The sequence below is a fragment of the Mesoplodon densirostris genome, chromosome 14 (genome assembly GCF_025265405.1).
Source record: "Mesoplodon densirostris isolate mMesDen1 chromosome 14, mMesDen1 primary haplotype, whole genome shotgun sequence".
Lineage (NCBI taxonomy): Eukaryota > Metazoa > Chordata > Mammalia > Artiodactyla > Ziphiidae > Mesoplodon > Mesoplodon densirostris.
This window is the reverse complement of record NC_082674.1, coordinates 70,489,213-70,516,147: the sequence shown is the minus strand read 5'-3', so window position 1 is coordinate 70,516,147 and position 26,935 is coordinate 70,489,213. Positions and strand designations below refer to the sequence as shown.

The following is a 26,935-nucleotide window of genomic DNA, read 5'->3' as shown; positions in this document are numbered from 1 at the left end:
ATCCAAAATGAGAATAAATAAGGAAACACAAAGTTTAAATGACATATTAAACAAGATGGACTTAATTGATATTTATAGGACATTCCACCCAAAACCAACAGAACACACTTTCTTCTCAAGTGCTCATGGAACGTTCTCCAGAATAGATCATTACTTGGGTCACAAATCAGGTCTTGGTAAATTTAAGAAAACTGAAATCATATCAAGTATCTTCTCTGACCACAACACTATGAGACTAGATATAAATTACAGGGAAAAAACTGTAAAAAATACAAACACATGAAGGCTAAACAATACACTACTTAATAACCAAGGGATCACTGAAGAAATCAAAGAGGAAATAAAAAAATACCTAGAAACAAATGACAATGAAAACACGATGACCCAAAAACTATGGCATGCAGCAAAAGCAGTTCTAAGAAGGAAATTTATAGCAATACAATCCCACCTTAAGAAGCAAGAAACATCTCAAATAAACAACCTAACATTACACCTAAAGCAATTAGGGAAAGAAGAACAAAAAAACCCCAAAGTTAGCAGAAGGAAAGAAATCATAAAGATCAGATCAGAAATAAATGAAAAAGAAATGAAGGAAACGATAGCAAAGATCAATAAAACCAAAAGCTGGTTCTTTGAGAAGATAAACAAAATTTATAAACCATTAGCCAGACTCACCAAGAAAAAAAGGGAAAAGACTCAAATCAATAGAATTAGAAATGAAAAAGGAGAAGTAACAACTGACACTGCAGAAATACAAAGGACCATGAGAGATTACTACAGGCAACTATATGCCAATAAAATGGACAACCTGGAAGCAATGGACAAATTCTTAGAAAAGCACAACCTTCTGAGACTGAACCAGGAAGAAACAAAATATAAACAGACCAATCGCAAGCACTGAAATTGAAACTGTGATGAAAACTCTTCCAACAAACAAATGCCCAGGACCAGATGGCTTCACAGGCAAATACTATCAAATATTTAGAGAAGAGCTAACACCTATCCTTCTCAAACTCTTCCAAAATATAGCAGATGAAGGAACACTCCCAAACTCATTCTACGAGGCCACCATCATCCTGATACGAAAACCAGACTAGGATGTCAGAAAGAAAGAAAACTACAGGCCAATATCACTGATGAACATAAATGAAAAAAATTCTCAACAAAATACTAGCAAACAGAATCTAACAGCACATTAAAATGATCATACACCATGATCAAGTGGGGTTTATCCCAGGAATGCAAGGATTCTTCAATATACGCAAATCAATCAATGTGATACACCATATTAACAAATTGAAGGATAAAAACCATATGATCATCTCAATAGATGCAGAAAAAGCTTTCATAAAAAGTCAACATGGATTTATGATAAAAACTCTCCAGAAAGTAGGCATAGAGGGAACCTACCTGTTGGCTGTGACAAACCCACAGACAACATCATTCTCAGTGGTGAAAAACTGAAACCATTTCCTCTAAGATCAGGAACAAGACAAGGTTGCCCACTCTCACCACTATTATTCAACATAGTTTTGGAAGTTTTAGCCACAGCAATCAGACAAGAAAAAGAAATAAAAGGAATCCAAATTGGAAAAGAAGAAGTAAAGCTGTCACTGTTTGCAGATGACATGATACTATACATAGAGAATCCTAAAGATGCTACCAGAAAACTACCAGAGCTAATCAATGAATCTGGTAAAGGTGCAGGATGTGAAATTAATGCACAGAAATATCTTGCATTCCTATACACTTACAATGAAAAATATGAAAGAGAAATTAAGGAAACACTCCCACTTACCACTGCAACAAAAAGAACAAAATACCTAGGAACAAACCTACCTAAGGAGACAAAAGACCTGTATGCAGAAAACTATAAGACACTGATGAAAGAAATCAAAGACGATACAAACAGATGGAGAGATATACCATGTTCTTGGATTGGAAGAATCAATGTTGTGAAAATGACTATACTACCCAAAGCAATCTATAGATTCAATGTAATCCCTATCAAAGAACCAATGGCATTTTTCACAGAACTGGAGCAAAAAATTTCACAATTTGTATGAAAACACAAAAGACCCTGAATAGCCAAAGCAATCTTGAGAAAGAAAAACGGAGCTGGAGGAATCAGGCTCCTGGACTTCAGGCTATACTACAAAGCTACAGTAATCAAGACAGTATGGTACTGGCACAAAAACAGAAATATAGATCAATGGAACGGGACAGAAAGCCCAGAGACAAACCCACGCACATATGGTCATCTTATCTTTGATAAAGGAGGCAAGAATATACAATGGAGAAAAGACAGCCTCTTCAATAAGTGGTGCTGGGAAAACTGGACAGCTACATGTAAAAGAATGAAATTAGAACACTCCCTAACACCGTATACAAAAATAAACTCAAAGTGGATTAAAGACCTAAATGTAAGGCCAGACACTATAAAACTCTTAGAGGAAAACATAGGCAGAACACTCTATGACATAAATCACAGCAAGATCCTTTTTGACCCACCTCCTAGAGAAATGGAAATAAAGACAAAAATAAACACATGGGACCTAATGAAACTTAAAAGCTTTTGCACAGCAAAGGAAACCATAAAGAAGACGAAAAGACAACTCTCAGAATGGGAGAAAATATTTGCAAATGAAGCAACTGACAAAGGATTAATCTCCAAAATATACAAGCAGCTCATTCAGCTCAATATCAAAAAAACAAACAACCCAATCCAAAAATGGGCAGAAGACCTAAATAGACATTTCTCCAAAGAAGATATACAGATTGCCAACAAACACATGAAAGGATGCTCAACATCACTAATCATTAGAGAAATGCAAACCAAAACTACAATGATGTATCACCTCACACCGGTCAGAATGGCCATCATCAAAAAATCTACAAACAATAAATGCTGGAGAGGGAGTGGAGAAAAGGGAACCCTCTTGCACAGTTGGTGGGAATGTAAATTGATACAGCCACTATGGAGAACAGTATGCAGGTTCCTTAAAAAACTAAAAATAGAACTACCATACGACCCAGCAATCCCACTATTAGGCATATACCCTGAGAAAACCATAGTTCAAAAAGAGTCCTGTACCACAATGTTCATTGTAGCTCTATTTACAATAGCCAGGACATGGAAGCAACCTAAGTGTCCATCAACAGATGAATGGATAAAGAAGATGTGGCACAGATATACAATGGAATATTAGCCATAAAAAGAAATGAAATTGAGTTATTTGAGTTAGGTGGATGGACATAGAGTCTGTCATACAGAGTGAACTAAGTCAGAGAAAAACTAATACCGTATGCTAACACATATATATGGTATCTAAAAAAAAAAAAGGTACTGAAGAACCTAGGGGCAGAACAGGAATAAAGACACAGACGTAGAGAATGGAATTGAGGACACAGGGAGTGGGAAGGGTAAGCTGGGATGAAGTGAAAGAGTGGCATGGACATATATACACTACCAAACGTAAAATAGATAGCTAGTGGGAAGTAGCCACATAGCACAGGGAGATCAGCTCGGTGCTTTGTGACCACCTAGAAGGGTGGGATGGGGAGGGCAGGAGGGAGACTCAAGAGGGAGGGGATATGGGGATATATGTATATGTATAACTGATTCACTTTTTTATACAGCAGAAACTAACACACCATTGTAAAGCAATTATACTCCAATAAAGATGTAAAAAATAAATAAATAGAAAATAAAAGAGTTAAATTTTGCCATTTGCAGCAACAAGGATGCTTGGAGGGCATTATGCTAAGTCAGACAGAGAAAGACAAATACCGTATGATATCACTTATATGTGCAATCTAAAAAATACAACAAACTACTGAATAAAACAAAAAAGAAGCAGACTCAGAGAACAAGCTACTGGTTACCAGTGGGGAGAGGGACAGGGAGAGGGGCAATATAGGAGTAAGGGATTTTCAAAAAGGGTTATTGTGGGATTATATGAAATCATGTGTGTGAAGCTTTTGAAAATTGTAAAGCACTATAGAATTTAAAGAGTCTTTCATTCGGGGCTTCCCTGGTGGCGCAGTGGTTGAGAGTCCGCCTGCCGATGCAGGGGACGCAGGTTCGTGCCCTGGTCCGGGAAGATCCCACGTGCCGCGGAGCGGCTGGGCCCGTGAGCCATGGCCGCTGAGCCTGCGTGTCCGGAGCCTGTGCTCCGCAACGGGAGAGGCCACAACAGTGAGAGGCCCGCGTAAAGGAAAAAAAAAAAAAAGAAAAAAGAAAAAAAAAAGAGTCTTTCATTCAATTAAAAAAGTTTTTTAAAAAATAAAATAAAAATGGTTAAGATGGCAAATTTTATGTTATGTGTATTTTACCACCCAAAAAAAGTTTTTTAATGACAAGTAGTATGCAGATAGAAGTGGTGATTCTGTAACTACATCAAAAACATCCAGCCAGGGCAGCACTTTATGGATAAAGTGTTTTTCAAAGGATACAAAGGTGAACTTTTACAAAGGCATCAGCTCTGCAGTCACCCAGTTTGAACCACGAAGCCAGAAATCACAGTCAAGCTCAAACACCACAGTTTGAATTTTAGGTAATAAAATCGAACTGCTTTAAATTGGCAAATAATTCAAGCAACTACCTCATAAGTCCCCATGACCAGTATCAATTGGGGGCAAATAACAAAGAATGCTGGCTTACTATCACTAAGGCACATTTCTTATGACAAATTGGTACCAAAAATATATCCAGTGCTCCTGAAAAAGTCTTCTACAAAGTAATGTGATATGAAAAAACAACATTTCTTAATGTGTACTAATCAAGCCCCATGCTGAATAGAATTCTATCATGAGGCTACCTGTATTGTATTTTCTGGAAGTTTGAGTTTTCTTGGCCACACTGCACGGCTTGTGGGATCTTCGTTCCCCAACCACGAATCAAACCCAGGGCCATGGCAGTGAAAGCGTGGAGTCCTAACCACTGTACCACCAGGGAATCTCCTGGAAGCACTTTTTTCCTTTTTTTTTTTTTTTTTTTTATGAAAATCAATTTTGAAATACTTTCTGGAAAAAAAAAGGGGGAAATTGGATCCAGGAATCAAAGCCTACTGCATAAAGGAAATGAATAACCATCCTTGCCAATTATTATCTCTCTGTCATGATTAATGACACAGGAAAATCTGGATTACGCCACTAGGGAAATTTCAAACGAACACAATGAGGTTAACAAAGCACGTGTCCGGGACTTCCCTGGTGGTCCAGTGGGTAAGACTCCGTGCTCCCAATGCAGGGGGCCTGGGGTCGATCCCCGGTTGGGGAACTAGATCCCACATGCATGCAGCAACTAAGAGTCTGCACGCCTTAACTAAGAAGCCCATATGCCTCAACTAAAGATCCCACATGCCACCACTAAGACCAGCGCAGCCAAAATAAATAAATATTTTTTAAAATATACTTATAAAAACAAAAAAACCCAAAACACACGTCCATGAAGGTGGCACACGGGCCGTGGTCCCCTGTGAGGTATGGCGGTTCCCACCTCTTGGTGATCTGGCTGGGCTCCTGCAGACCTGGGTCCAGGTCAAAGCCCTCGTTATCCAGCAGCCTTCGGAGTGTCACGTCAGCCAGCTGCTCCATGACCTTGAACACCTCATCGAGGTTCAGAAACATCGAGAAGTCCCGCTCCTTGTTCTGTGTGGTGATGCGGATGGTATCCGTCAGAAAGACGTTGGATGTCCTCTCCAACTTCTGGAGGTCAACCCAAGGGACTACAAGTTTAACTAGAAGAGAAACAAAGGGCAAATACAGATTTTACCCTCAAAGGTAACCCAAACTTGAATGCCCCAGCAACAGTGCAAAGCTTTTCCTGCAGCTGAAATGCAAATGGTTTTCAAACCAGAGCAGGAAAGAGGAAACACAGGAACTGCTTCACAGCTGTTCATTAGAACCCAACCCACGTTCTAACAATTATCTTAAAGATGTAAGTAAAACTTCCCAAGTTGCTGGCTACCACACACATACAAGGGACATCATCCTGCCATACCAAGTTAACAACGTGAAAACTTTCCCCCAAAGAGTTAAACTTAAATATTTGCAAAATACGCAGATGTGTCTTGATCCACATAAATTCTGGTTTCAATAGCAGCATTCATGGCATAAGCTATGAAAAAACAGAGGTCAAAAGAGGATTCGTGATCTGGTTTAGAGGCACAGGCCTAACATTTACATTATGTCAAGTGACAGCGGCTCAAATCTTAGAAAACAGAGCACAAGTAGTTTTTACTGAAGTACTGTGGTACTAACTGCACAGTTTATAAACTAGCATTCTGTTCTCAGAAGCGTTTCCAGTGCAGTGGTAATTAGGCTAGCGGGCTGATGCAGAGCAAATGGGGAGGGACATACGTAACAAGTTAAAAGGATAAATGTTATCAAATATTAGGAATCATTTCTTTTTTCCAAGTTTTATCAACTTTTCAAAATCAGGTTTAGTGACGATGACTGATAAATATCAGAAACTAACTCATTTTCCTTTTCAAGTGAAAATGGGAATGATGAACTGTTTTTATTTCTATCATGTCTCTCCATTTATTTTGCAATAATGTTTTCAGTGCTTTAATCATTTAAAAGTCCACATTTCTACATTAGGCATGAGAATAAGCTTCTTCAGCTACCTCTAGTTGCTTTTACATCGCTCTTTTCACACACACCGACACACTCCATCTATGCTATCAGCTTTCTCTCGTTAAGCATCTACCTTGTGAAGAGCCCTGCACTTAAGAAGTGCGTTCAAATAGGAAAAACAGACATGTAAACAAAGAAGCAACCAGGGACCTGACAGGACCCAAAACAGATGCAAATAGAGGACAAATTACAAGGGACCAGGGAAGGCTCCCTGGAGGTGAAGAAATGTGAACTGAATTTTAAAGGATGAACAAGAGTTCCCAAATGGGCCTAAGAATGGGGAAGGCCAGGAGAGACAGGGTGTTCATTTTGAGAAGTATTTCAGAAAGCAGAAGAGCAAGGATGGCAAGAGTTAGGTACGAGCACATTCCAAGGGTGTGAGGAAGGCTGTGCACACAGGGGGCATGTACTGGAGTGTCCGAGCCCAGGCTGGTGGCACAGGGAAAGACAAGGGGTGACCACGTGCAGGACGCTGACCACAGCAGAGTGCAAGAGGAGCCCCGCACACTGGTTCCACGTGAAACATAAACAAACGCAGGAAGAAAAACATATATACTTAAATATATAAATATAGATACAGCACATACACCACCCTGCGTGGGCCCTTGAAACAATATTTGTTACGGGACCAAGTTTCAATGGTAATGACTTTGAATGTTTCAATATACAATTGACCCTGTGGCTTCCCTTTTTCACCCTGGGATCCCCTTGCCCAGAACGATGACAGTGGGTGGAAAAATGTGTGAGAAGTGAATCCCTGCCTGGATCTCAGGGCGTCCCACGTGAGGAACCCCCTTCTAGGAACAATTGCTACTCTCCCAGGAGCGGTCGTGAACTTCAGCCCTGGGAATTCTCTAAACGGCCCCCCCTGGATTCAGAAGCACAAGCTGTCCCATTCCTTTAGAACTCCTGGACTATCAGTAACAACACTGTTTTCAAAGCAATAGATAATATAGTAGCAAAAACCCTTCAGTACGGTTTGTGCATGAAGGGAGCTACACAGAAAGGATCCTTAAGGCAGGACAAGAAATGAACTCCCGCAAAACCAAACCTCCTTAGATTGGGACTGACATGTACACACTCCAATATATAAAATGGATAACTACTAAGGACCTACTGTGGAGCACAGGGAACTCTACTCAATGCTCTGCAATGACCTCTATGGGAAAAGAATCTAAAAAAGAGGGGATATATGTATATGTATAACTGATTCACTTTGCTGTACAGCAGAAACTAGCACAACATTGCAAACCAACTAGACTCCAATAAAAATGTAAAAAAGAAAATCAAACCTCCTTCGTGGTTGTCGTGTATGTAATACAATGATTGTCTGCATAGGGCATTTGGAAATTAATCGTGTGTGACCTGTTATGTCTCAACCACTTAATTAAATCTTTTGTCGTCTAACTAGTCACGTAACGGGTGGTCTTGGGACCAGAGCATCCCGGGGGCCAGGTCCACCTGGGAGGGACCCAATCGCCCCTCACTTACGCTCCTTGCCCAGGAAGAAGGAATAGAAGCAGAGGTGGTTGATGCTGAGATAGAGCCAGCCTTGACGGGGCACCCTGCCCTTCCAGCAGCAGCACGAGTAATAGGTGACCAGCTTCTCGGCCTCCGGGAAGTTGAACCTGGCCTCGAACTTCACCAGGGCCTCTCGGAACTTCTCAGGCTCCTCCTCCTGTTCGGCCAGCCTGCTGCTTGTCTCCTCGGCGATCAGAGCCTGACGCACAGAGAGAAGGGTCCCCGGGTCAGGAGAAGGGCAAGGACAACCGCGCATGGGCAGCCGGGGAGCCGGCCCCGCTCAGACAGACCCACAGGGTGGATGAGGATGCCGTGCACCCCCCAGAAACACGTCCCTGGGGGGAGAAAGCAAAGCTGGGGGGGGGGAACCTCAGCCCTAGTCTCTCTCTTGGCCACTCTCCAGCCATCAGGCTTTGGAAATCTCTGACTCCCAAGCCCCAGTTCTCAAACATGTTACTATCTTATAATCTCTCCCGGCTCCTCCCTCCAGAGACACGAGTCAGAGAGAGTCAAGTGACTGTCTCGGGTATGTGAACTCAATGCATCAACCCTGAAGAACCACCCAAGTTGGAGTTTAAAAGTTGGTCTTTTTACAGTGAACCCATCTACGAAACAGAAACAGAATCATGGACGTAGAGAACAGACTGGGGGATGGCAAGGGGGAGGAGGGTGGGAGAGGGATGGAGTGGGAGTTTGGGGTTAGCAGATGCAAACCATTACATATAGGATGGATAAACAACAAGGTCCTACTGTATAGCACAGGGAACTATATGTTCAATATCCTTGATACACCATAATGGAAAAGAATATTTTTTAAAAACGTATATACAGGGGCTTCCCTGGTGGCGCAGTGGTTGAGAGTCCGCCTGCCGATGCAGGGGACGTGGGTTCATGCCCGGGTCCGGGAGGATCCCACATACCGCGGAGCGGCTGGGCCCGTGAGCCATGGCCGCTGAGCCTGCGCGTCCGGAGCCTGTGCTCCACAACAGGAGAGGCCACAACAGTGAGAGGCCCGTGTACCGCAAAAAAAAAAAAAAAAGAAACATATATATAACTGAATCATTTTGCCCTACACCAGAAATTAACACAACATTCTAAATCAACTATACTTCAATAAAAATAAGTATATAAGTAAATAAGTGTTGGTCTTTAAAAAACAACTCACGAATGTCTTCCTCCTTGGGTTCAAAAATTGGGTGTAAAGCCAATAATGCCTGCCTGTGTGACACCTGATACATTCCACCACCACTGTATCACCTCTGGTCCTCTAAGGTAGAAAAGGGGCAGGGTGGCTGAGGTTCCTGAGGTTGTCAATACCTCCAAAGCACTTCAATATACGGGGAGGCAAGATGGGAAAGAAGAATCTGAATCTACCATTGTTTTGTTGATGACAAACAACAGTGAGGATCCTCTCTGAATCTGGGACGAGGGGGTAGACGTGCCTAGAATGTAAGCTGTGGCCTGATCCTAAGGCTGACAGCACACTGACAGTATCAGAATTCTGATTCCCATTCCTGAGAGCTCACTGTACATTTTTTTTCACCCAGAATTTCTTCTGTTCAAGAACTCCCCGGCCTCAGGCCTTACATATGCTACTCGATTTTTAAAATACACTGTAATTCTATCTTTTTATTTATTTTTATTAGCACCTTCCTTCCTTTCTATTCTTATATGGGTGGTTTCACAAAAGGCTAATAAGATAAGGCCACTTCTGGGGGAATTGCTACCCAATCTGCATTGCACAAGCGGTTTTAGAAAATATCCTGGGCATTACCATTAAAATAAAAATGTAATTTAAAATTACTTTAAAAGTCAATCTGAAATTTCAAGTGATTTGCATTTCCCTCATTATGTTTTTCTTTCTTTTCCAAATTTTATTTAACAAGACACCATAAATGTTATAATTAAGAGAGGTATTTTTTTAAAGCACGTCTAATATATAATAAATGCTCTGCACCTTGAAACATGAAGGGGATTTTTTTTTTTAATTTTTATCTCATTTTTTCACTGCACCACACAGCATGTGGGAACTGAGTTCCCCAACCATGGATCTAACTCGCACCCCCTGCATTGGAAGCACGCAGTCTTAACCACTGGACCGCCAGGGAAGTCCCTGAAGGGGATTTTTTAAGAAGCCTCTACAGGGCTTCCCTGGTGGCGCAGTGGTTGAGAGTCCACCTGCTGATGCAGGGGACACGGGTTCGTGCTCAGGTCCGGGAGGATCCCACATGCCGCAGAGCGGCTGGGCCCGTGAGCCATGGCCGCCGGGCCTGCGCGTTAGGAGCCTGTGCCCCGCAGCGGGAGAGGCCACAGCAGTGAGAGGCCCGCGTACCGCAAAAAAAAAAAAAAAAAAAAAGTAGCCTCTACAGCAAACAGTCACGGCTCCAGACAAGGGCGGCCACACAGACTGCTGGCTTCCGTGTCTGCTGCGTCTGGTTACAGCACACAGCTCAAAGCAGAGGGATTCCTTTAAAGCTCCATAGAGCAGTCAATGGTCAGGTTTTGAGTAGGAAAGCCCCAATTCCCAGATCCTTCAAACCTGCCCAGGGCAAAGGGAGAACCAACACCACATGGTGGCCCCAAAGGCTCGACCAGCCTCCGACCAGCCAGACCCCTCAATCCCCGGCCCCTGCTCCAGGCCAGCAGCCTCCCTGGGAAGTAAAAGCCATGTTCACTATGAAGTGTTAAGGGATCAGAATATGCCACCCCATAATATGACTCTCTGGCATAAGAATTATTTTGAGCTAAAGACACTTGACAAAAGGCAGATGCCAAAAAAGCTCTCTGCCCTGCCCCACTATTTACCTAAAAACAGGACACAAATTCCCATTTCTAAAGGTGTCTCCCCATCCTGTGCCAGAAAGAGGAAAGCTGCTCTTAGACTCTGAATCACCAGAGACAACTCTGGATTCTGACCAACTCCAGAGGCACCAGCAGGAACCTACAGGATAAACCCGACTGGAGCAGTCAGCCTCACTCCAGTACCCAGTATCTGGCAGTTTGCGGCCCTAAAAGGCCACACTCCTGTTCCTTTGACTCCTCACTTCTCTACAAATGCACTGTTCTTCATTACGATGCTAGCCCCAAGCCCCAAGTCCTAAGCATCCCTTTGAGTTACTCATCACAGAGTTTCTCCTACCTGTCTGTGGGCCGCAAAGGCTGATAAACTCTGTTTTTCTCATTAATCTATCTTCGGTCAGTTAAATTTCCAGGCCCCTGGCATGGAACCTAAGAGGGTAAAGGAAAAGTTTTTCCCTCCCCTACAGAAGCTTTCTGAAAGCCACTGCAGCAGAAATGCATTTCCTTGCTCCCAACTCAGGGCAGAAACACCTAAATCAAAGAACCGCCACAACCCATGTGAGACCAAGAAAAGGGGGTAGATGTGAAAAATAACTGTGAACCGGGTATTTCTGTTGCTAAGCCCCAGTGCAGCCTGACCCAAGGAACCAAGTTGGACCAGGCTGTGGTGGTAACACACGAGATGGACAAGAAGACCCGCCAGGGCTTGCGCCCACCTGCTAACCCCACAGGCCAGAGGTAACAGCAGGAGACACCAGACAACACTGTCATTCCACCTGGACTCAGAAGACTGGTCTTCTACCTGATCCCACAAGTATCCCCAGTCCCCAAATGAAAAAGGTGCTCTTGTTTTGTCCTCTTAAATTCGAGAATTCACTCTAAGACCCTTTACTAAAAGCCAAAGCACAAGGGGTGCTGGAATGGCACACTTTGGGGAAGAAAAAACAACACTCTAGGATGTTTTACCCTAAGGGATGAAAACTGTATTACAGGCTAATGCATTATAGTGTTTAGTAAGACAGTTAAATTTCGAATGAGAAACCATCTCTCCCTGCCTGAGAGGGTTTTTAAAGCACCGGTTACCAATCATGCTTTGGCAGTGAGACCTGTTACATAAGACATAGCTCACACCAGGTATGTAGAGAGACCTCCCTAAACAGTCCTCTCTTTTCTCAAAACTTATTTGGTTTTAATTCTTCACTTAACATATTTTAAGAATAAATATCCACTTTCAGAAGGAGGCAAGTGCTAGGTCCAACAAAATAAAAGAGGCACAAGATGTCACAGCTGCAAAAGAAAGTTGGGAGTAACTAACTTCAGGGGTCAAATAACATTGTTGCTGTGCAAAAACATGACTCTTAGCATTTTTTTTTCCCCTGAGATAAAAAAGGACCTTCACTTCTGTAAAGGGTAACGAAACCTCAGGCCTGAGAATGAGGCTTTTGTTGGTTGTTTTTTTTTTAATTTCGGGTGAATTTTGTCAGACTGACTCTGCAAAATTTGACTGATGACAAGTCAAACTCATTTTGCTTTAGGTATTAGGCCAAGAAGTTCAATTATAGTGGAGAACACTGTTAAACGAAAAGAATATGATTAAAAATGCTGTAGTGTCTAGAATGTTTTAAGGACGTGATAAGAAAGATGGGGAAACGGGGAGAAACATCACAGTCCAGGGACCTACCTTCACCTTCCCTTTGACAAAACTGGCAATGTCATCTTTATTATCAAAGACGGACAAGGTATGGAGGAGATTTTGCTCCAGCCAGTCCCAGTGCTGGTTTATTTCCTCTAACGTGGCACCTGGGTTAGAACAGAAAAAGACACAGAGATTAAGAGACAAAAGCAATTCTTAGAATATGAACTCACTTTCCAAATACGAGTCCTGCATTTATGTTATTAAAACATTCCGGTTTCTCACATCCCAGTTTGCTGGTTGACAAGGCAGGCACCCTCCACTGGGGCTCTGGTCCCAGTCACCACAGCATTGGGGTTTGGGAACACCCATCCCTCTGCCACACGGATGGGCCAGCCAACCAGACGAGTCATCCCCGGGACCTCTCTGTGGGCGTCCTGCCAGTCTCACTAACGCGTGGAATTCTGACCACCTCCACTCAAGTGACAGAAACATCTATAATTATATAGCCACTCCAGGGGAAACAAGCCCCAGGGTGACCAATTCTTGACATTCTCACAGAATTTACCCCGTAAGAATGAGGGTCCCTCAAAAGGGACCTCAGCCCAAGTTCACAGAGAGAAGACCTCTTGAGATGGCTCTGCCAGTGGCCTGAGGGTGTTGCCATTAGGACATTTCCAGGTTTATCAATCTGTACTTCATATCTTTTATTAAAAAATCCCTTAAAACAGATATAAAAAGAGGTTTTATTGTACATGTTAAAACAAAACCACAGAAACATTAAATGGTACCTAGTAAGTTAATTTCTTTCAAAGGCAACTAAAAACACAATCAACCTATTAGTGAAGCATTAAGCAACATTGTTACCAAAAAGCTTAGACATCTTAGTTGTCATTATTTCTTCCTAGTCCTCCCCACTGGACATGGGCACATTGGCACCGGGACTGTGCCAGCTCCAAGTGGTGTGACAGAGGTTTGACCAAGTCCATGACTTGAAGCAAGCACAGTCCTGCACAAGAAGAGGCATGTGTACATTGGGTATGTCTAGTGTGGAAATAGGTGAACGCCCGGCTAGGAGGGCCGGGTTTCCCAAGTGGGAAGCCGAAGATACTCTAACCTCAAATGGCTGGCGGACAAGCAACAGTGCAGAATAATCTAGCCAACGTGAGAGGCATAACGACCAACAGAGTCATGTACCACTTACAGAGAAGCCAGACATGCATTATGCTACCTCTGAGCTTTCTCTCTCTCTGTTGCCTACAGCGTTCCTCTCCCCAGAGTGTGAATGTATGTGAGGACCTTATAAATACCCCCCACATAGAAATGCCAGAGAACTCACCTTGGACCTGTGGATTTGGGGTGAGGATGGAGAACATCTGTACTAGGACTATTGTTCTGATGGGCACTTTGGGAAGGAGTAAAAAGAAGAACCTAAGAGAACTCTCATTTTTCCTCATAAGGAAAAATGAGAGTTTAAACCAATGGTATTTATTTCCCTGTATTCTCCAATTTTTAGGCATGGCATTGCCAAAGCAATATCTTTTGGTCATCACTAGAGCAGACTTCTCGTCCTTCTGATAAGGGCACTAATCCCATCAGGGTGGCCCCACCCTCATGACCTCATCTGAACCTAATCACCTCCCAAAGGTCCCACCTCCAAATACCACCACACTGGGGGTGAGGGCTTCAACATTTGAATTTGGGGAGTTGAGGGGGATACCATTCAGTCCATAACAACCAGTGACCCTACCCAGCTCTCCATGAGTCCTACCTCCCCTGTCTTGCTCTTTGGGGATCATAAACCCAAGAAGCAACCCACTTGGGGTAAGTGGCCACGAACTCTATCTACTTCCCATCCACCTAGGAGGCCCCTGCAGTCTCAGGAAGCCCCTGGCCCTTCAGGCTCCCTACCCCTCTTATGGGAGGGAGAGATCATTTTGAAACAATGGCCTCACACCACAAGTTTCCAGGCTTCCCAGCAGGACTCTCTTGAAGTTTCCAAACAATGTCCCCCTGAACTGAGGACCCACACTGTCTGCTCCTCACATTCAGCACTGATGTGGCTGAGGTGGGCATCTAATTTACCTGCCTCTGGCTTAATTCTCCTTGCCCATTCAGTGTCCTCGGGTGGCAACTACATAAGTGTCAGTCACCAGGACACCCCCTAAATCTCATTGGTCAGCAATGGTTTCTTTGCAGGGTGGGTGGAGGGATAGCACATCACACGATTCATCTCAGGAGAGAGTCTCTGGGCCACTGAAGCCAATAAATTTGCGCAGGCTCCTTGGGGTGGGCAGCTCTCTGCTCTTCTCTGGCACTTTAAGGTTTCCTCTCTCTAGAATTTTTTAATTTAACTTTTATTTTATATTTGAGTATAGTTGATTTACAATGTTGTGTTAGTTCCAGGTGCACAGCAAAGGGATTCAGTTATACATATACATATATCCATTCTTTTTCAGATTCTTTTCTCATATACGTTATACAGAGTATTTAGTAGAGTTCCCTGTGCTGTACAGTAGGTCCTCGTTGATTATCTATTTTATATATAGTAGTGTGTATATGTTAATCCCAAACTCCTAATTTATCCCTCCCCCCTCCACAGATCGTTATCCTTTATTATGCATCATAATAAAACCAACTGGTCAGAATTTTTTTTTTTAAAGGGCAAGGAATACATGGAAAAAAGAATATCTGTATTGGCCTTCAATCTTTTACCATATGTTTTCATATACTTCCTAATTTACCAAAAAAAAAAAAGACTTGGAGGACTGAGGAGGAACAGAGAGTGGACAGGACTCACTCTGTGACCTTTCTGACCTCTCTGTCCCAGGCGTGGTCTCACTGATGTGAAATGAAGGCTGAGTGAGGAAGGGGGCCTCAGATACATCTCCAAGGTCACTTGTATCAACTAAAAGGCAAACCAGGGTGTGAGCTCATTCTCTATGACCTTGAAGTGCCCTGGGGTCCTCCCATAGAAGCTGCATGTTCAATTTTCAAGTAACACTTACATAATCCAGTCCAGTAGTTCCTAGGGCTTGACACTAAAAAAGCTACTTTGTGCTTGCACGTAGAGCACGCGCTCTCCCCGCCATCACTTTCTCCTGAGGGCATCTTCCTGGATGACTTGAGACAGCTTTTCATTGATCCTGTTCCTAAGCTCATACGGCCAACAGTTAGCTGTGAAACCACGTGTGTCTTCTTCACCTGCTAACTACAGACGCTGTGAATAAAATTCCAACCGAGCCCCACCACAGTATATCATGTGGAATTAAGACCTGAGGTCACGTCATCCAAAAACTTGACTTTTATCCTTTAAGAAATCCTTCTACCTCCTGGGGAGGAGCCTTAAAATAGGGGAAAACCATTCTAGAACAAAAGTAAGCTCATACCTTGAGAGAGAAAATCAACACACGTGTAAAATCGATCACTGAGCCGCAGTTAGCGGAGGTTGTAATGAAACCCGTCACCCTGTCCTGAATCAGACACGGCCGTGTGCCTCTCCGAGCAAAGACAATCACCGTGATGGAACTTTCCCACTCGACTGTCTTCTACTTCCTACGAAAGTTGCCAAATGGCAGGGAAATTTTCCGAACTATAATTTCCTCTGCAGGGAAGTCTTATGATGGGCTTCAAAAAAACACTGTAAATCAGTGCAAGCCGACTGCACACCGATGACTCAAAGGACTAGAAAGGAAAGTCACGGAACATATATCACACGTTGAAGTTCTGAACCCACGTGGCAGCCATGTTTCTCAGCTACATGAAGTAGCCCACCCGAAAACAGCTGTTGTTTAAAAAATGAAATATTTAGAAAATACATGCCACTTTATAAGGGCAATGACTGACTTATGAAATACTTGTTAGAGTTATGCACACACTCATAAATATATTTCTGTCTGGGGGTCACGGTCAAAATGTTTGAAAGCCACATTACAGACAGATAAGTGGTGAAAAATGAAAAGAGGAGAAAATAAGAAAGTGAGAATTTGTCATCCATTGAAAGGACAGAATGATAAAAAGGCTACACATTGACTCAACACTACAGCAATATTCCCACTGCTTCTGCTGTGGGCGTTCCAAAGCCAAGATGGAGGAGAACTCTTATGGCCTGAGTTGGGTCCCCCCAAATTCATACAATGAAGCCCTAACCCCCAACGTGACCATATTTGAAGATTAGGGCCTCTAAGGAAGTAACTAAGGTTAAATTAGGTCATAGGGGCAGGGATCATTATAAGGCCTGGTGTCCCTGTAAGAAGAGGAAGAAACACCAGGGATGCACCATGTGAGGACCCAGCAAGAGGGCAGCCGTCTGCACACCAAGGAGAGAGGCCTCAGGAGAAACCAACCCTGCTGGCACCTTGATCTTAGACTTCCAGACTCCAGAACTATGAGGAAATAAATTTCTGTTGTTTAAGCCATCTAGTCTGCTGTATTTTGCTAAGGCAGCCCTAGCAGGTTAATACAGCTTTCTAAAACCAAAATGTATAGGCTTACTGTGGATTGTAACAGAAGTCCAATTAGCAAAATTACATCGGTACTTTGTTTCATGAAGGCCCCTAATTTTTGCTGAAAAAGACTTCTCTCTTTTCTAAGAAAATTCAAGTTCAGTGGATCTTACACATTACCCACACAAGAAGTCAAAGATCAAATTTGTAAATGGCAATGCAAAACTAAAATACAGTATTAGAAACATCAGTTATGACCACAAAACAAACCACACGGATGGATTTATAAGTAACCAACTTGATGGTCTAAGAAAGAACTGCCAGAGGTGCAGGCATAGGATATTTTCTGAAGCCAGGCATTTTGTTAGGTATGTTGTACACTTAACCTGGTTTATCTTCATGAAAAGCATCACAAGATAGGTATTGTTATTTCCATCTCCTAGGTGAGAAATCTAAAGTGCAGACAAGAGCCAACCTTGAGGCCTGTTCTTCTGGCTCTTTCTGTAACACACAGTGGAGACTGGAGCCTGGGGAGTAGGGTGGGGTGGGGGGCAGCTCCCAACAGCTGAGTCACTTTGAAACTCACACACAGTATTTATTATCTTAGGTTTGCCCCAGAGGTATTTTCAGGAAATAAAACAAGCATCTCATTGTCTATACTTACAGCTTCTGCATGGAAAACAGTCATACATAACTTGATCCCAGTTTCAGTTTTAAAAAGCAACTGTTTCTCTCTGCATAGTAAATATCCAATTGAATTAAGCATCATCTCCAGATACCTAGATCCTGCTTTACAATGACATGGGCATTGCATGTGCATCCTTCAGATCTGTTCCTTTGCAATAGTCAACGTTTCTCTTCTGTCCAAACACTAAAAGGCTTCTGTCTAAATGCCTGGACTAAAACCCACACAGACCACAAAAGGACTAATTAAAAGTTTAACAGTCAAGGCAGTGTCATTCCTAAATTCCACTCAACACTCATCCTACACAGAGAAACACTGAGGCAAAGAATCTAGTAAAAATTACAAATGACAGGGGAAAGGGTTGGACCAAAGCTTTAATTTTCAGAAATCTCACATTCTTCAAGTGGATACTCTAACATCTAATCTATATTGTCTGAAGCAGTATCTTTACAGGAACATGTAAAAGTTCAATATCAACATCACATCATCATGATTTTTTTTAAACCTGTGTATACTTCTCACTGTATAGTTTAAGAAAATAAGTTCTAAACCTTTCTTTTTACATAATTTATCCTTTTTTGCCTTCAAATTAGAATAAGTCCCTAAAATTATTTGCGATAAGTGAAAAACAAACTCAACTTCCTTGACACTGAAAGTAAAATAGATTTTTAATTTATAATTGAAATAGTCATTAAAATGTCCTTGTACTAGTGCCATTAGAAACACTTCTCAGAAATAGAAGCAGGGATGGTAGCAGAGATGTAGGAAATTTTGGCCTACGTAAACAAAATAAAAATCAATCAATAGAAAGAGAACCAGATATAAAGCAGATAAAAAGACAAAGACATACAACAGCTGTTATAAATATACTCAATGTGTTCAAAAAGTGGAGGAAAGCAAGAGGATGGTGAGGAACTAAATGGAAGACATTTGAAAAAATTCCAAATCAAACTTCTAGGGATGAAAAACAGTGTCTGAAATAAAAAATATACTGATACGATTAAAAGTAAATTGGACATTGCAGAGAAAAGGGCACTTGATAGCGACAAAAACTCTGAAATGAAAAACAGAAGAAACAGGATGAACAAAACAGAAAGGACAGAGCATCAGTGAACTGTGGGACAATAACAAGCAGCTTGAAATCTGTGTAACTGAGGTCCCAGGAAAAGGTGGGTAGGGGAACCAGAGAACAGGAAAAAAATTGTTTTTAAGTATATGTGCTACCAAAGCGAGAACAGAAAAAAAATTTTGAAGAAATAATGGTTGAAATTGTTTTCAAGTTTGATGAACACTATAAACCCACAGATTCAAGATTCTCAACGAACACCAAGTGGAAAAACCTTTAAAGAAAATTACAGAAAATCACATCATAAGCAAACTAGTGAAAACCAGTGATAAAAAAGGGAAAAAAAAACACAATATTTACAGTGGAACAAAGATAAGAATGATAGTAGACTTCCTATCAGAAGCGATGCAAACCAGAAGACATGGAATGACCGCTTTAAAGTACTGAAAGAAAATTAATTTACAAGTAATTGAAGAACACATGAGTGGATTCCTGAGTAACTCAGGAATGAGAAAACCTTCCAACCATAACCCAAAATCACAAAGTATAAAAGAAAGGCATGCTAAATCCCACTACATGACCAACTGGGGAAAGATTTTGTAATTTCTCACCTCAAATAAAGGGCTAAAATTCTTAATATACAGACAACACCTAAAAATTGAGGAGAAAAAAGAAGCACCCAATAAAAAACTAGGCAAATGATAGGAATAAAGAGTTTCTGAAGATGGTCCTTAAACATGAAAGATGTTCAACTTCCTCAAAACAAAAGGAATGCAAATTAAAACTAAGGAAATACACCATGTCTTACCTATCAGGTTGGCAAAAATCCAAAAATTTGACAATAGATCTGGTGACAAGTCTGGGAGAACAGGCATTTTCATCCATTGCTGATTGGAATTTTAAAAAATAATACAATGCCAATGGAGAGGAGGGAATTTAATAATATCTAATTAACACTTTGATGCAACAATCCCACTTCTAGGAATCTACCAGGTTATTCATTGGGGCATTTTTGTCATGGTAAAGTCTGAAAACAACAGAAATACCCATCAGTAGAGAATAGGTTAAATAAACTACGGTACTTCTAGGCAATGAAAGAATAAAAACGAAAGCAGGAAAAAGAAAAAAAGGAGGAGGAAGAATATCTCTCCTCTCTGATGTGGAATGATTTCCAGGATATGCTGATCCATAAAAAAGGCAAGGCATAGAGCAGAATATATGTGACCTTTGTGAAAAATAAAGTGGGCGTGGAGGGGAAGGATGGCTTCTCTACAAATATTTTGCTTTTATAGATTTTATAAATTTGATTAATCATGAAAGTGTTTTGTATTTTTTGAGTCAAATCAATAAGGGAAAAAATATCCTTAACAATTAAAAATTAACTTTATTAGGTTATTAAAATAATTACCAACATAATTACAAAGAGAAAATAACTGTTTTAAACAGTATTTTGACTATACCTCCATAGTTAAATATATTCTAAGGCCAAATAGAGCTGCAAAAACTTTACTCTCTTTCACTACTCATTCTTTTTTTACATCATTTTTTAAAAATCTTTTGGCTACACCACGCATCATGTGAGACCTTAGTTCCCCAACCAGGGATCAAACCCAAGCCCCCCTGCATTGGAAGCACAGAGTGCTAACCATTGGACCAGCAGCGAAGTCCACTACTCTTACTCTTAATAGCAGTACTGATATTATTTAGAGACAATGTGTTTGTGTGCATGTACAATAGAGAACAATTATGTGAATATTGTTAGAAACCAAGATTTTCAGTGAATAAGAGGAGATAAACAAATATAATATCAAAGTTAAATTATAACTACGTAGTTTTACAGCCGAATTAGAAAGCTAAGTATGAACTCATGATTTATTTTTCTTTTTCATACCTCTTTCTTCTTTTCTTTCACATACTTCTTAGCTCATACCTATTGGAAGAGCCTTAGAGGCAATGACAACCCAATAACAATGAGCAACCCCACACCGCAGACTGTGGTCCCTAAATACCATTACCCACACAAAGGAACCAGGGCTGCTTGGAGGAATGGCTGATTCCAGGTAGGAGGCAGGAAGTGCACAAGATGAGCACTTAACATCTTATTGGCAGAGAGCAAAGAATCACTCAAAGATGAATGAAAGTGAGACAAAGTCATAGAAGGCACAGGAAGGGGTTCTTGTAGGCAGAAGCTGGCATGATCTGAGTATCAAAAAGGACAGCAATTAACTGAAACACAGTGAACGTATAAAAACCCCGGGCTTAGCATGTTCATTGTACAATCCTTTCAACTTCTCTGCATGTTTGGAAAATTTCATAATAAAGTGTTGGGAGTGGGGAACAGGGACTTTGAAATGATACTGAAAAGGGAGGGAGGAAGGAAAAGAGAAAAGAAAACTAAAACAAGACCAAAAATAACTCACTTGTCACCACTGCAGACAACCAGGGTACCAACTACTTACACAAACCACAGGCAACTAAAAGGCAAAAGCGAGCATTCTCTCCATCCCTTTCCTAAATATTCTCAGGGTGACCAGACAGCCCTAGGTGATAAGGTAAAGTTCTTTACAGACAAGCTCAAGCTGACAGCTGTGAAAGTACTTATCAAGTTAGAAAATCACCACTTTGCAGTATGTAGAGAAAAATTATTCAGGCAATACTGAAACGGGTAAAACCATTAGATGAAAGGTTGACAGGAGGAGAATGCAATGGAAGCTGTCACCTGAGCTTATCAACTAATCTAAGCATCACTAAGAGTCAGACACCAGAGGATACATGCCCCCCAGGCAGGATATAGGCCAACCACCTGTTCAGTATTCTTCTTTACAAACCTGTATTCAACTGAACCTTTGTAATTACTGTCCAGTTTTCAGGAAATATGAGGAACCAAGTCATGGGTGAGATGATACCCTGAGGAAGGAAACAGACAAGTGTACCAGCAGGACATGCTGCATAAAAACTGACCCGGTTTCTTCACCAAGTCAATGACTTGGGGGAAAACAGGAGGGTGGGAGTGGAGGGATGGAGACCTTCTTGACTAAACAAGACATAAGCCACACACAGTCAAATGAGTGGTGTGTTTCTGGTTGAACACGGATGAAAACAACCAGATCCATGAAGGATCTTGAAGCAGCCAGAAGCCCATGTCTGCACCAAGTGCAAGTGACAGCAAGGAGTCCGGTCACCTCTAGCAGTTTAATGATGTTACTGCAGTGACAAAGAATGGCCCTGGATTCAGAGATGTTCACTAAAAATATGTAGGGGTGAAATATCATAATTTCTAGGATTTGCTTTAAAATACATTAGTGGGGGGAAAAAGACTCAGAGAGTAAGAGATAAAGCAAGGTGGGCAAAACCTTGATCCTAATGTACCTGCATAAGGACCCAGGAGGATTTCATTACACCGTCCTCACTACTTTGAGGTATGTTTGAAAATCTTCATAGCGAAAAATTTTTTTAAACGTTCTTAACGGAAAAGGCATGGCAAAATACTTAAATAGACATTTCTCCAAAGAAGACATACAGATGGCCAACAGGCACATGAAAAGATGCACACCATTGCTAACTATTAGAGAAATACAAATGAAAACTACAATGAGGTACCACCTCACACTGGTCAGAATGGACATCATCAAAAAGTCTACAAATAATAATGCTGGAGAGAGTATGGAAAAAAGGGAACCGTCCTACATTGTTGGTGGAAATGTAAATTGGTGCAGCCACTATGGAAAACAGTATGGAGGTTCCTTAAAAAAAACTAAAGGTAGGACTTCCCTGGTGGCACAGTGGTTAAGAATCCACCTGCCAAGGCAGGGGACACGGGTTCAAGCCCTGGTCTGGGAAGATCTCACATGCCGCAGAGCAATTAAGCCTGTGCGCCACAACTACTAAGCCTGCACTCTAGAGCCCATGAGCCACAACTACGGAGCCTGCGTGCCACAGCTACTGAAGCCTGCGCACCTAGAGCCCATGCTCCACAACAAAGAGAAGCCACCACAATGAGAAGGCTGCGCACCACAATGAAGAGTAGCCCCCGCTCGCCACAACTAGAGAAAGCCTGCACACAGCAACGAAGACCCAACGCAGCCAAAAGTAAAAATAAATAAATAAATAAATAAATAAATTTATTTTAAAAAACCCAAAAAACTAAAGACAGAGCTACCATACAATCCAGCAATCCCACTCCTGGGCATATATCCAGAGAAAACCATAATCCAAAAAGATACATGCACCCCTATGTTCATAGCAGCACTACTTACAATAGCCAAGACATGGAAACAATCTAAGCATCCATCAACAGATGAATGGATAAAGAAGATGTGGTGTATATACACAATGGAATACTACTAAGCCATAAAAAACAATGAAATGATGCCATTTGCAGCAACATGGGTGGATCTAGAGATTATCATTCTAAGTGAAGTAAGTCAGAGAAAGGCAAATATCATATGTTAACACTTATATGTGGAATCTAAAAAAATGATACAAATGAACTTATTTACAAAACAGAAACAGACTCACAGACATAGAAAACATAGTTACCAAAAGGGGAAGAGGGGGGGTAAATTAGGAATTTGGGATTAGTAGATACACACTACTATGTATAAAACAGATAACCAACAAGGACCTACTGTATAGCACAGGGAACTATATTCAATACCTTGTAATAACCTATAATGGAAAAGAATCTGAAAAAGAATATATATATATATATATATATATATATATATATGTATTAACTGAATTACTCTGCTGTACACCTGAATCCCTGTAAATCAACTATACTTCAATTTTTTTTAAAAGGCATAAACCTGGATAATTAACCTTCACCTATGTGAACATGTTGTAAAGTCAGAAGTGAAAGCAGGATAAGAACATATGGAGCAGAGAATTTCACACTCCCTGAATTTCCTTCTTATTTTTTAAATGCAGATCACTCCCCAGCCCAGGGCCACTCGGGCATGCAAGTTTCTAGCAGATGTCAGAGAAGTGAGGGACGGCGACAGCTTCAGTTGTGGAAGTCAGCGTGACCTGAGGATGAGGACACACCCAGACCCGCAAGTCCAGCAGGGACGGAGGGCTCTGGACACCACGTGAGTCAGGACGCTTCCACTCTGACACTCTGCCTTCATCCACTGACCGCTAAGGAGTCAATTAGTATAAAGTCGCTGTGTTCTGAAACCCAGCTGCGTTAGTCACTCTCTCATCTTCTAAAATGGAAGGGACGGAACGGGATGTTTGCTAAGATCCCCTCCAGATGGTGTCTTTTGTCAAAGAAGCCATGCTCTGTGCAGAAGTGAGGCAACCCGTAAGATACTAGAGAAAAGTTTGATTCCCAGCTTTCAAACTTTATGTTTTTGTTTAGGTCATATTTATTCTGAACCATGTCAAATAAAAAAACAAATCGGGATTTGTAAGGTAAGGAGAGACTTTATGCAAAAGGATTATTACAAGAGGGAGAAAAGGGGCGATTTTTTTCCTCCCAGTTTTATTGAGATATAACTGACATAAAGCACTGTATTAACTTAAGGTGCACAGCAGTAATGATGTGACTTACATACGTCATGAAATGATTATCACAATGAGTTTAGTGAACATCCTTCATCTCATACAGACACAAAATTAAAGAAACAGAAAAAAATTTTTTTTCCTTTTAATGAGAACTCAGGATTTACGGTTTTAAAAACTTCCAGCTATCTATATATTTTACATACATTTCATATATTATCATATATAATGATAATATAGTTCATATATAACATACAGCAATGTTAATTATATTTATCACATTGTACATTACATCCCTAGTACTTATTTATCTTATAACTAGAAGTTTGTACTTTTTGACCCCCTTCATCCAATTCCCTCTCCTCACCACCTCCCCCCACCTTCGATAACCACAAATCTGGTCTCTTTTTCTATGAGTTTGTTTGTTTTTGAAGTATAACTGACCTACAACACTGTTAGTTCCTGTCACACAACATAGTGATTTGTTATTTCTATATGTTTCAGAAAAGGGACTACTGCAACAGAGAAAACTCAGACAGTGGGGTCTTCAACAATCTCCCCAGTTTAAAAGCATTTTACAAAAATGACTTTTGACCTTCAAATTCACTAAGTCTGCAAGTTAGACTCAGCACTTGCCTGCTTTTTAAGTAACTATAAGCACCGTCGCTAATGCAAGAACACCTTCAGTGAGTTTAATTATTTGAGCATAAGCAAAATTACTGAAAGCAGTAAGAGCCTGGTGATGGAAACATCCTAATAGAAAAGAAACGTCAACCAGGGTCCCCCTCTGTAACTTCCAAGTGTAAATCCATGTGGAAGATGCCAGCCAGTGTTGTTCTGAGGAATCCCAAGCAACCAAAAACAACCGTGACCACTCATACTGGGTGACCTTAGGAAGTGCTCACAAAAACGTCCTAACTTGCCTCCTGTAGGGCTGCCTCCCAGACTTTCCCTGAAGTGCACAGTAAGTTCTGTTCTTGAAAAAGGATCTGGCTGGCACTTCCTTTGCTGCCCTGGCACAAAGGTCACCAAGACACTAATCTGATCCACCCTGGAACATTTCCTCCCGTAATAAAACTCTCTCTCCAAAGACAAAGCAAACAGTGATGCAGAAAACAAGAAACTAAAACACCAGCCACAGTCAAGGACAGAGATAAGGGATGACACAGCAGAAAGAACAGTCTGACAAAACATTCTGTAAGAACCCGTACCTGGGCCACCAGGGAGGTCCCCCTGACGCCAAGATGTGCCCCTGGCAAGTCATGAGGAGCCTGTGCGTCGCTTCCTCCCTCTCCAGGGCCAAGAATTACTTACACGTTGCTGAGAGGCTCAAACAAGGAAAGTACAGGAAAGGAGGGGATTTGTTAAACTGGAGAGCATAACTCCTGTGATTCTCACTTTTTAAAAAACATATCCCACATGTTGTTGGCAAAACTATCACAGCTTCCTTCAACGACCCTTGAAATTTCAAAATCATGTTTTTTCATTTTCCAAATCTAAAATAGTAACAAAGTTTTGTTCAAACTACACACATATCTGCTCCCAAGATGCAGATGTGCTTCTGCCTGTCCAGGCTGTGTCTTCCCCTGGTCTGCAGGAAATCCGCACTCCGCTGCCAGGGAGGGCTGTCACGGCATCACTCTCACCCGCTACCATTTGGCTCCTTTTTTTTTCCTGTTTTCCTGCTCTCCCTCATTTCACTCAAGACCAGGGACGGACCTTGCTAGGAACACTAAAACCTTGCATGACACTGTCATAAACAGTCACAAAACTAGCCGGGCAAAATAACTCTGGAGTCCAAACGCAGACCATAAGGACATGAGCATTATTAAAAGGCCACCTGGATAAAGATTTTATGAGCTTGGGCTTCCCTGGTAGTGCAGTAGTTAAGAATCCTCCTGCCAAGGCAGGGGACACAGGTTCGAGCCCTGGTCTGGGAAGATCCCACACGCCGCGGAGCAACTAAGCCCATGCGCCACAACTACTGGGCCTGCGCTCTAGAGCCCACACGCCACAACTACTGAAGCCCACGTGCCTAGAGCCCGTGCTGTGCAACGAGAAGCCACTGCAATGAGAAGCCCGCGCACCGCAACGAAGAGTAACCCCCGCTCACCGCAACCAGAGAAAGGCTGCGCACAGCAACAAAGACCCAATGCAGCCAAAAATAAATAAATAAATATATTAATGAAGCTTCTGCTCTCTTGGCCATGTTCTTTGCAGGACACCACCCTGGTTGCCTCTAAGCATGGCAAGTCCTCTGTCTGTAACCAGAAAAGACAGCCCACCCCCCATCTCAATGAACTGACATGACAAGGACTCAAATTATTGCATGATGAATTCAGCTCCTGCAACAGTCCAGGCAGATAATCCAGAGTCTTGCCTCGGTATTTTCTGCTCCCTAAAAGCAGGCAAAGAAAAAACAACTATCTCACTGTTTGGGGCCACGGTCAAGAATAAAATGTATGTGTGGATAACAAAACAATAGCTCTGAGAATCCCCTACCAACAGGAACATGAAATAACACATCAGTAACTCGCAGCGTGGCACGGCCTGGACTCGACTGCAGGACAAAGCACAGCTGAGGCCACCAGACACAGAGAAACGGCGACACCGTCCTGTTCCTCCAGGGCTCCCAAGAG

At 41.8% G+C, this 26,935-nt stretch overlaps 1 protein-coding gene across 2 annotated transcripts in view; it reads right to left on the bottom strand.

The window, feature by feature from the left end:
• Positions 1-26,935, bottom strand: part of TBC1D8 (TBC1 domain family member 8) — a 133,529-nt gene that overhangs the window by 44,304 nt on the left and 62,290 nt on the right. For both annotated transcript variants that reach the window (XM_060117973.1, XM_060117974.1), the window contains exons 3-5: positions 12,644-12,762; positions 8,134-8,362; positions 5,501-5,741 (exon numbers count right to left, since the gene is read on the bottom strand). In XM_060117973.1, the coding sequence (XP_059973956.1) occupies positions 5,501-5,741; positions 8,134-8,362; positions 12,644-12,762 (589 nt within the window). The remainder of the gene's footprint in view (positions 1-5,500; positions 5,742-8,133; positions 8,363-12,643; positions 12,763-26,935) is intronic.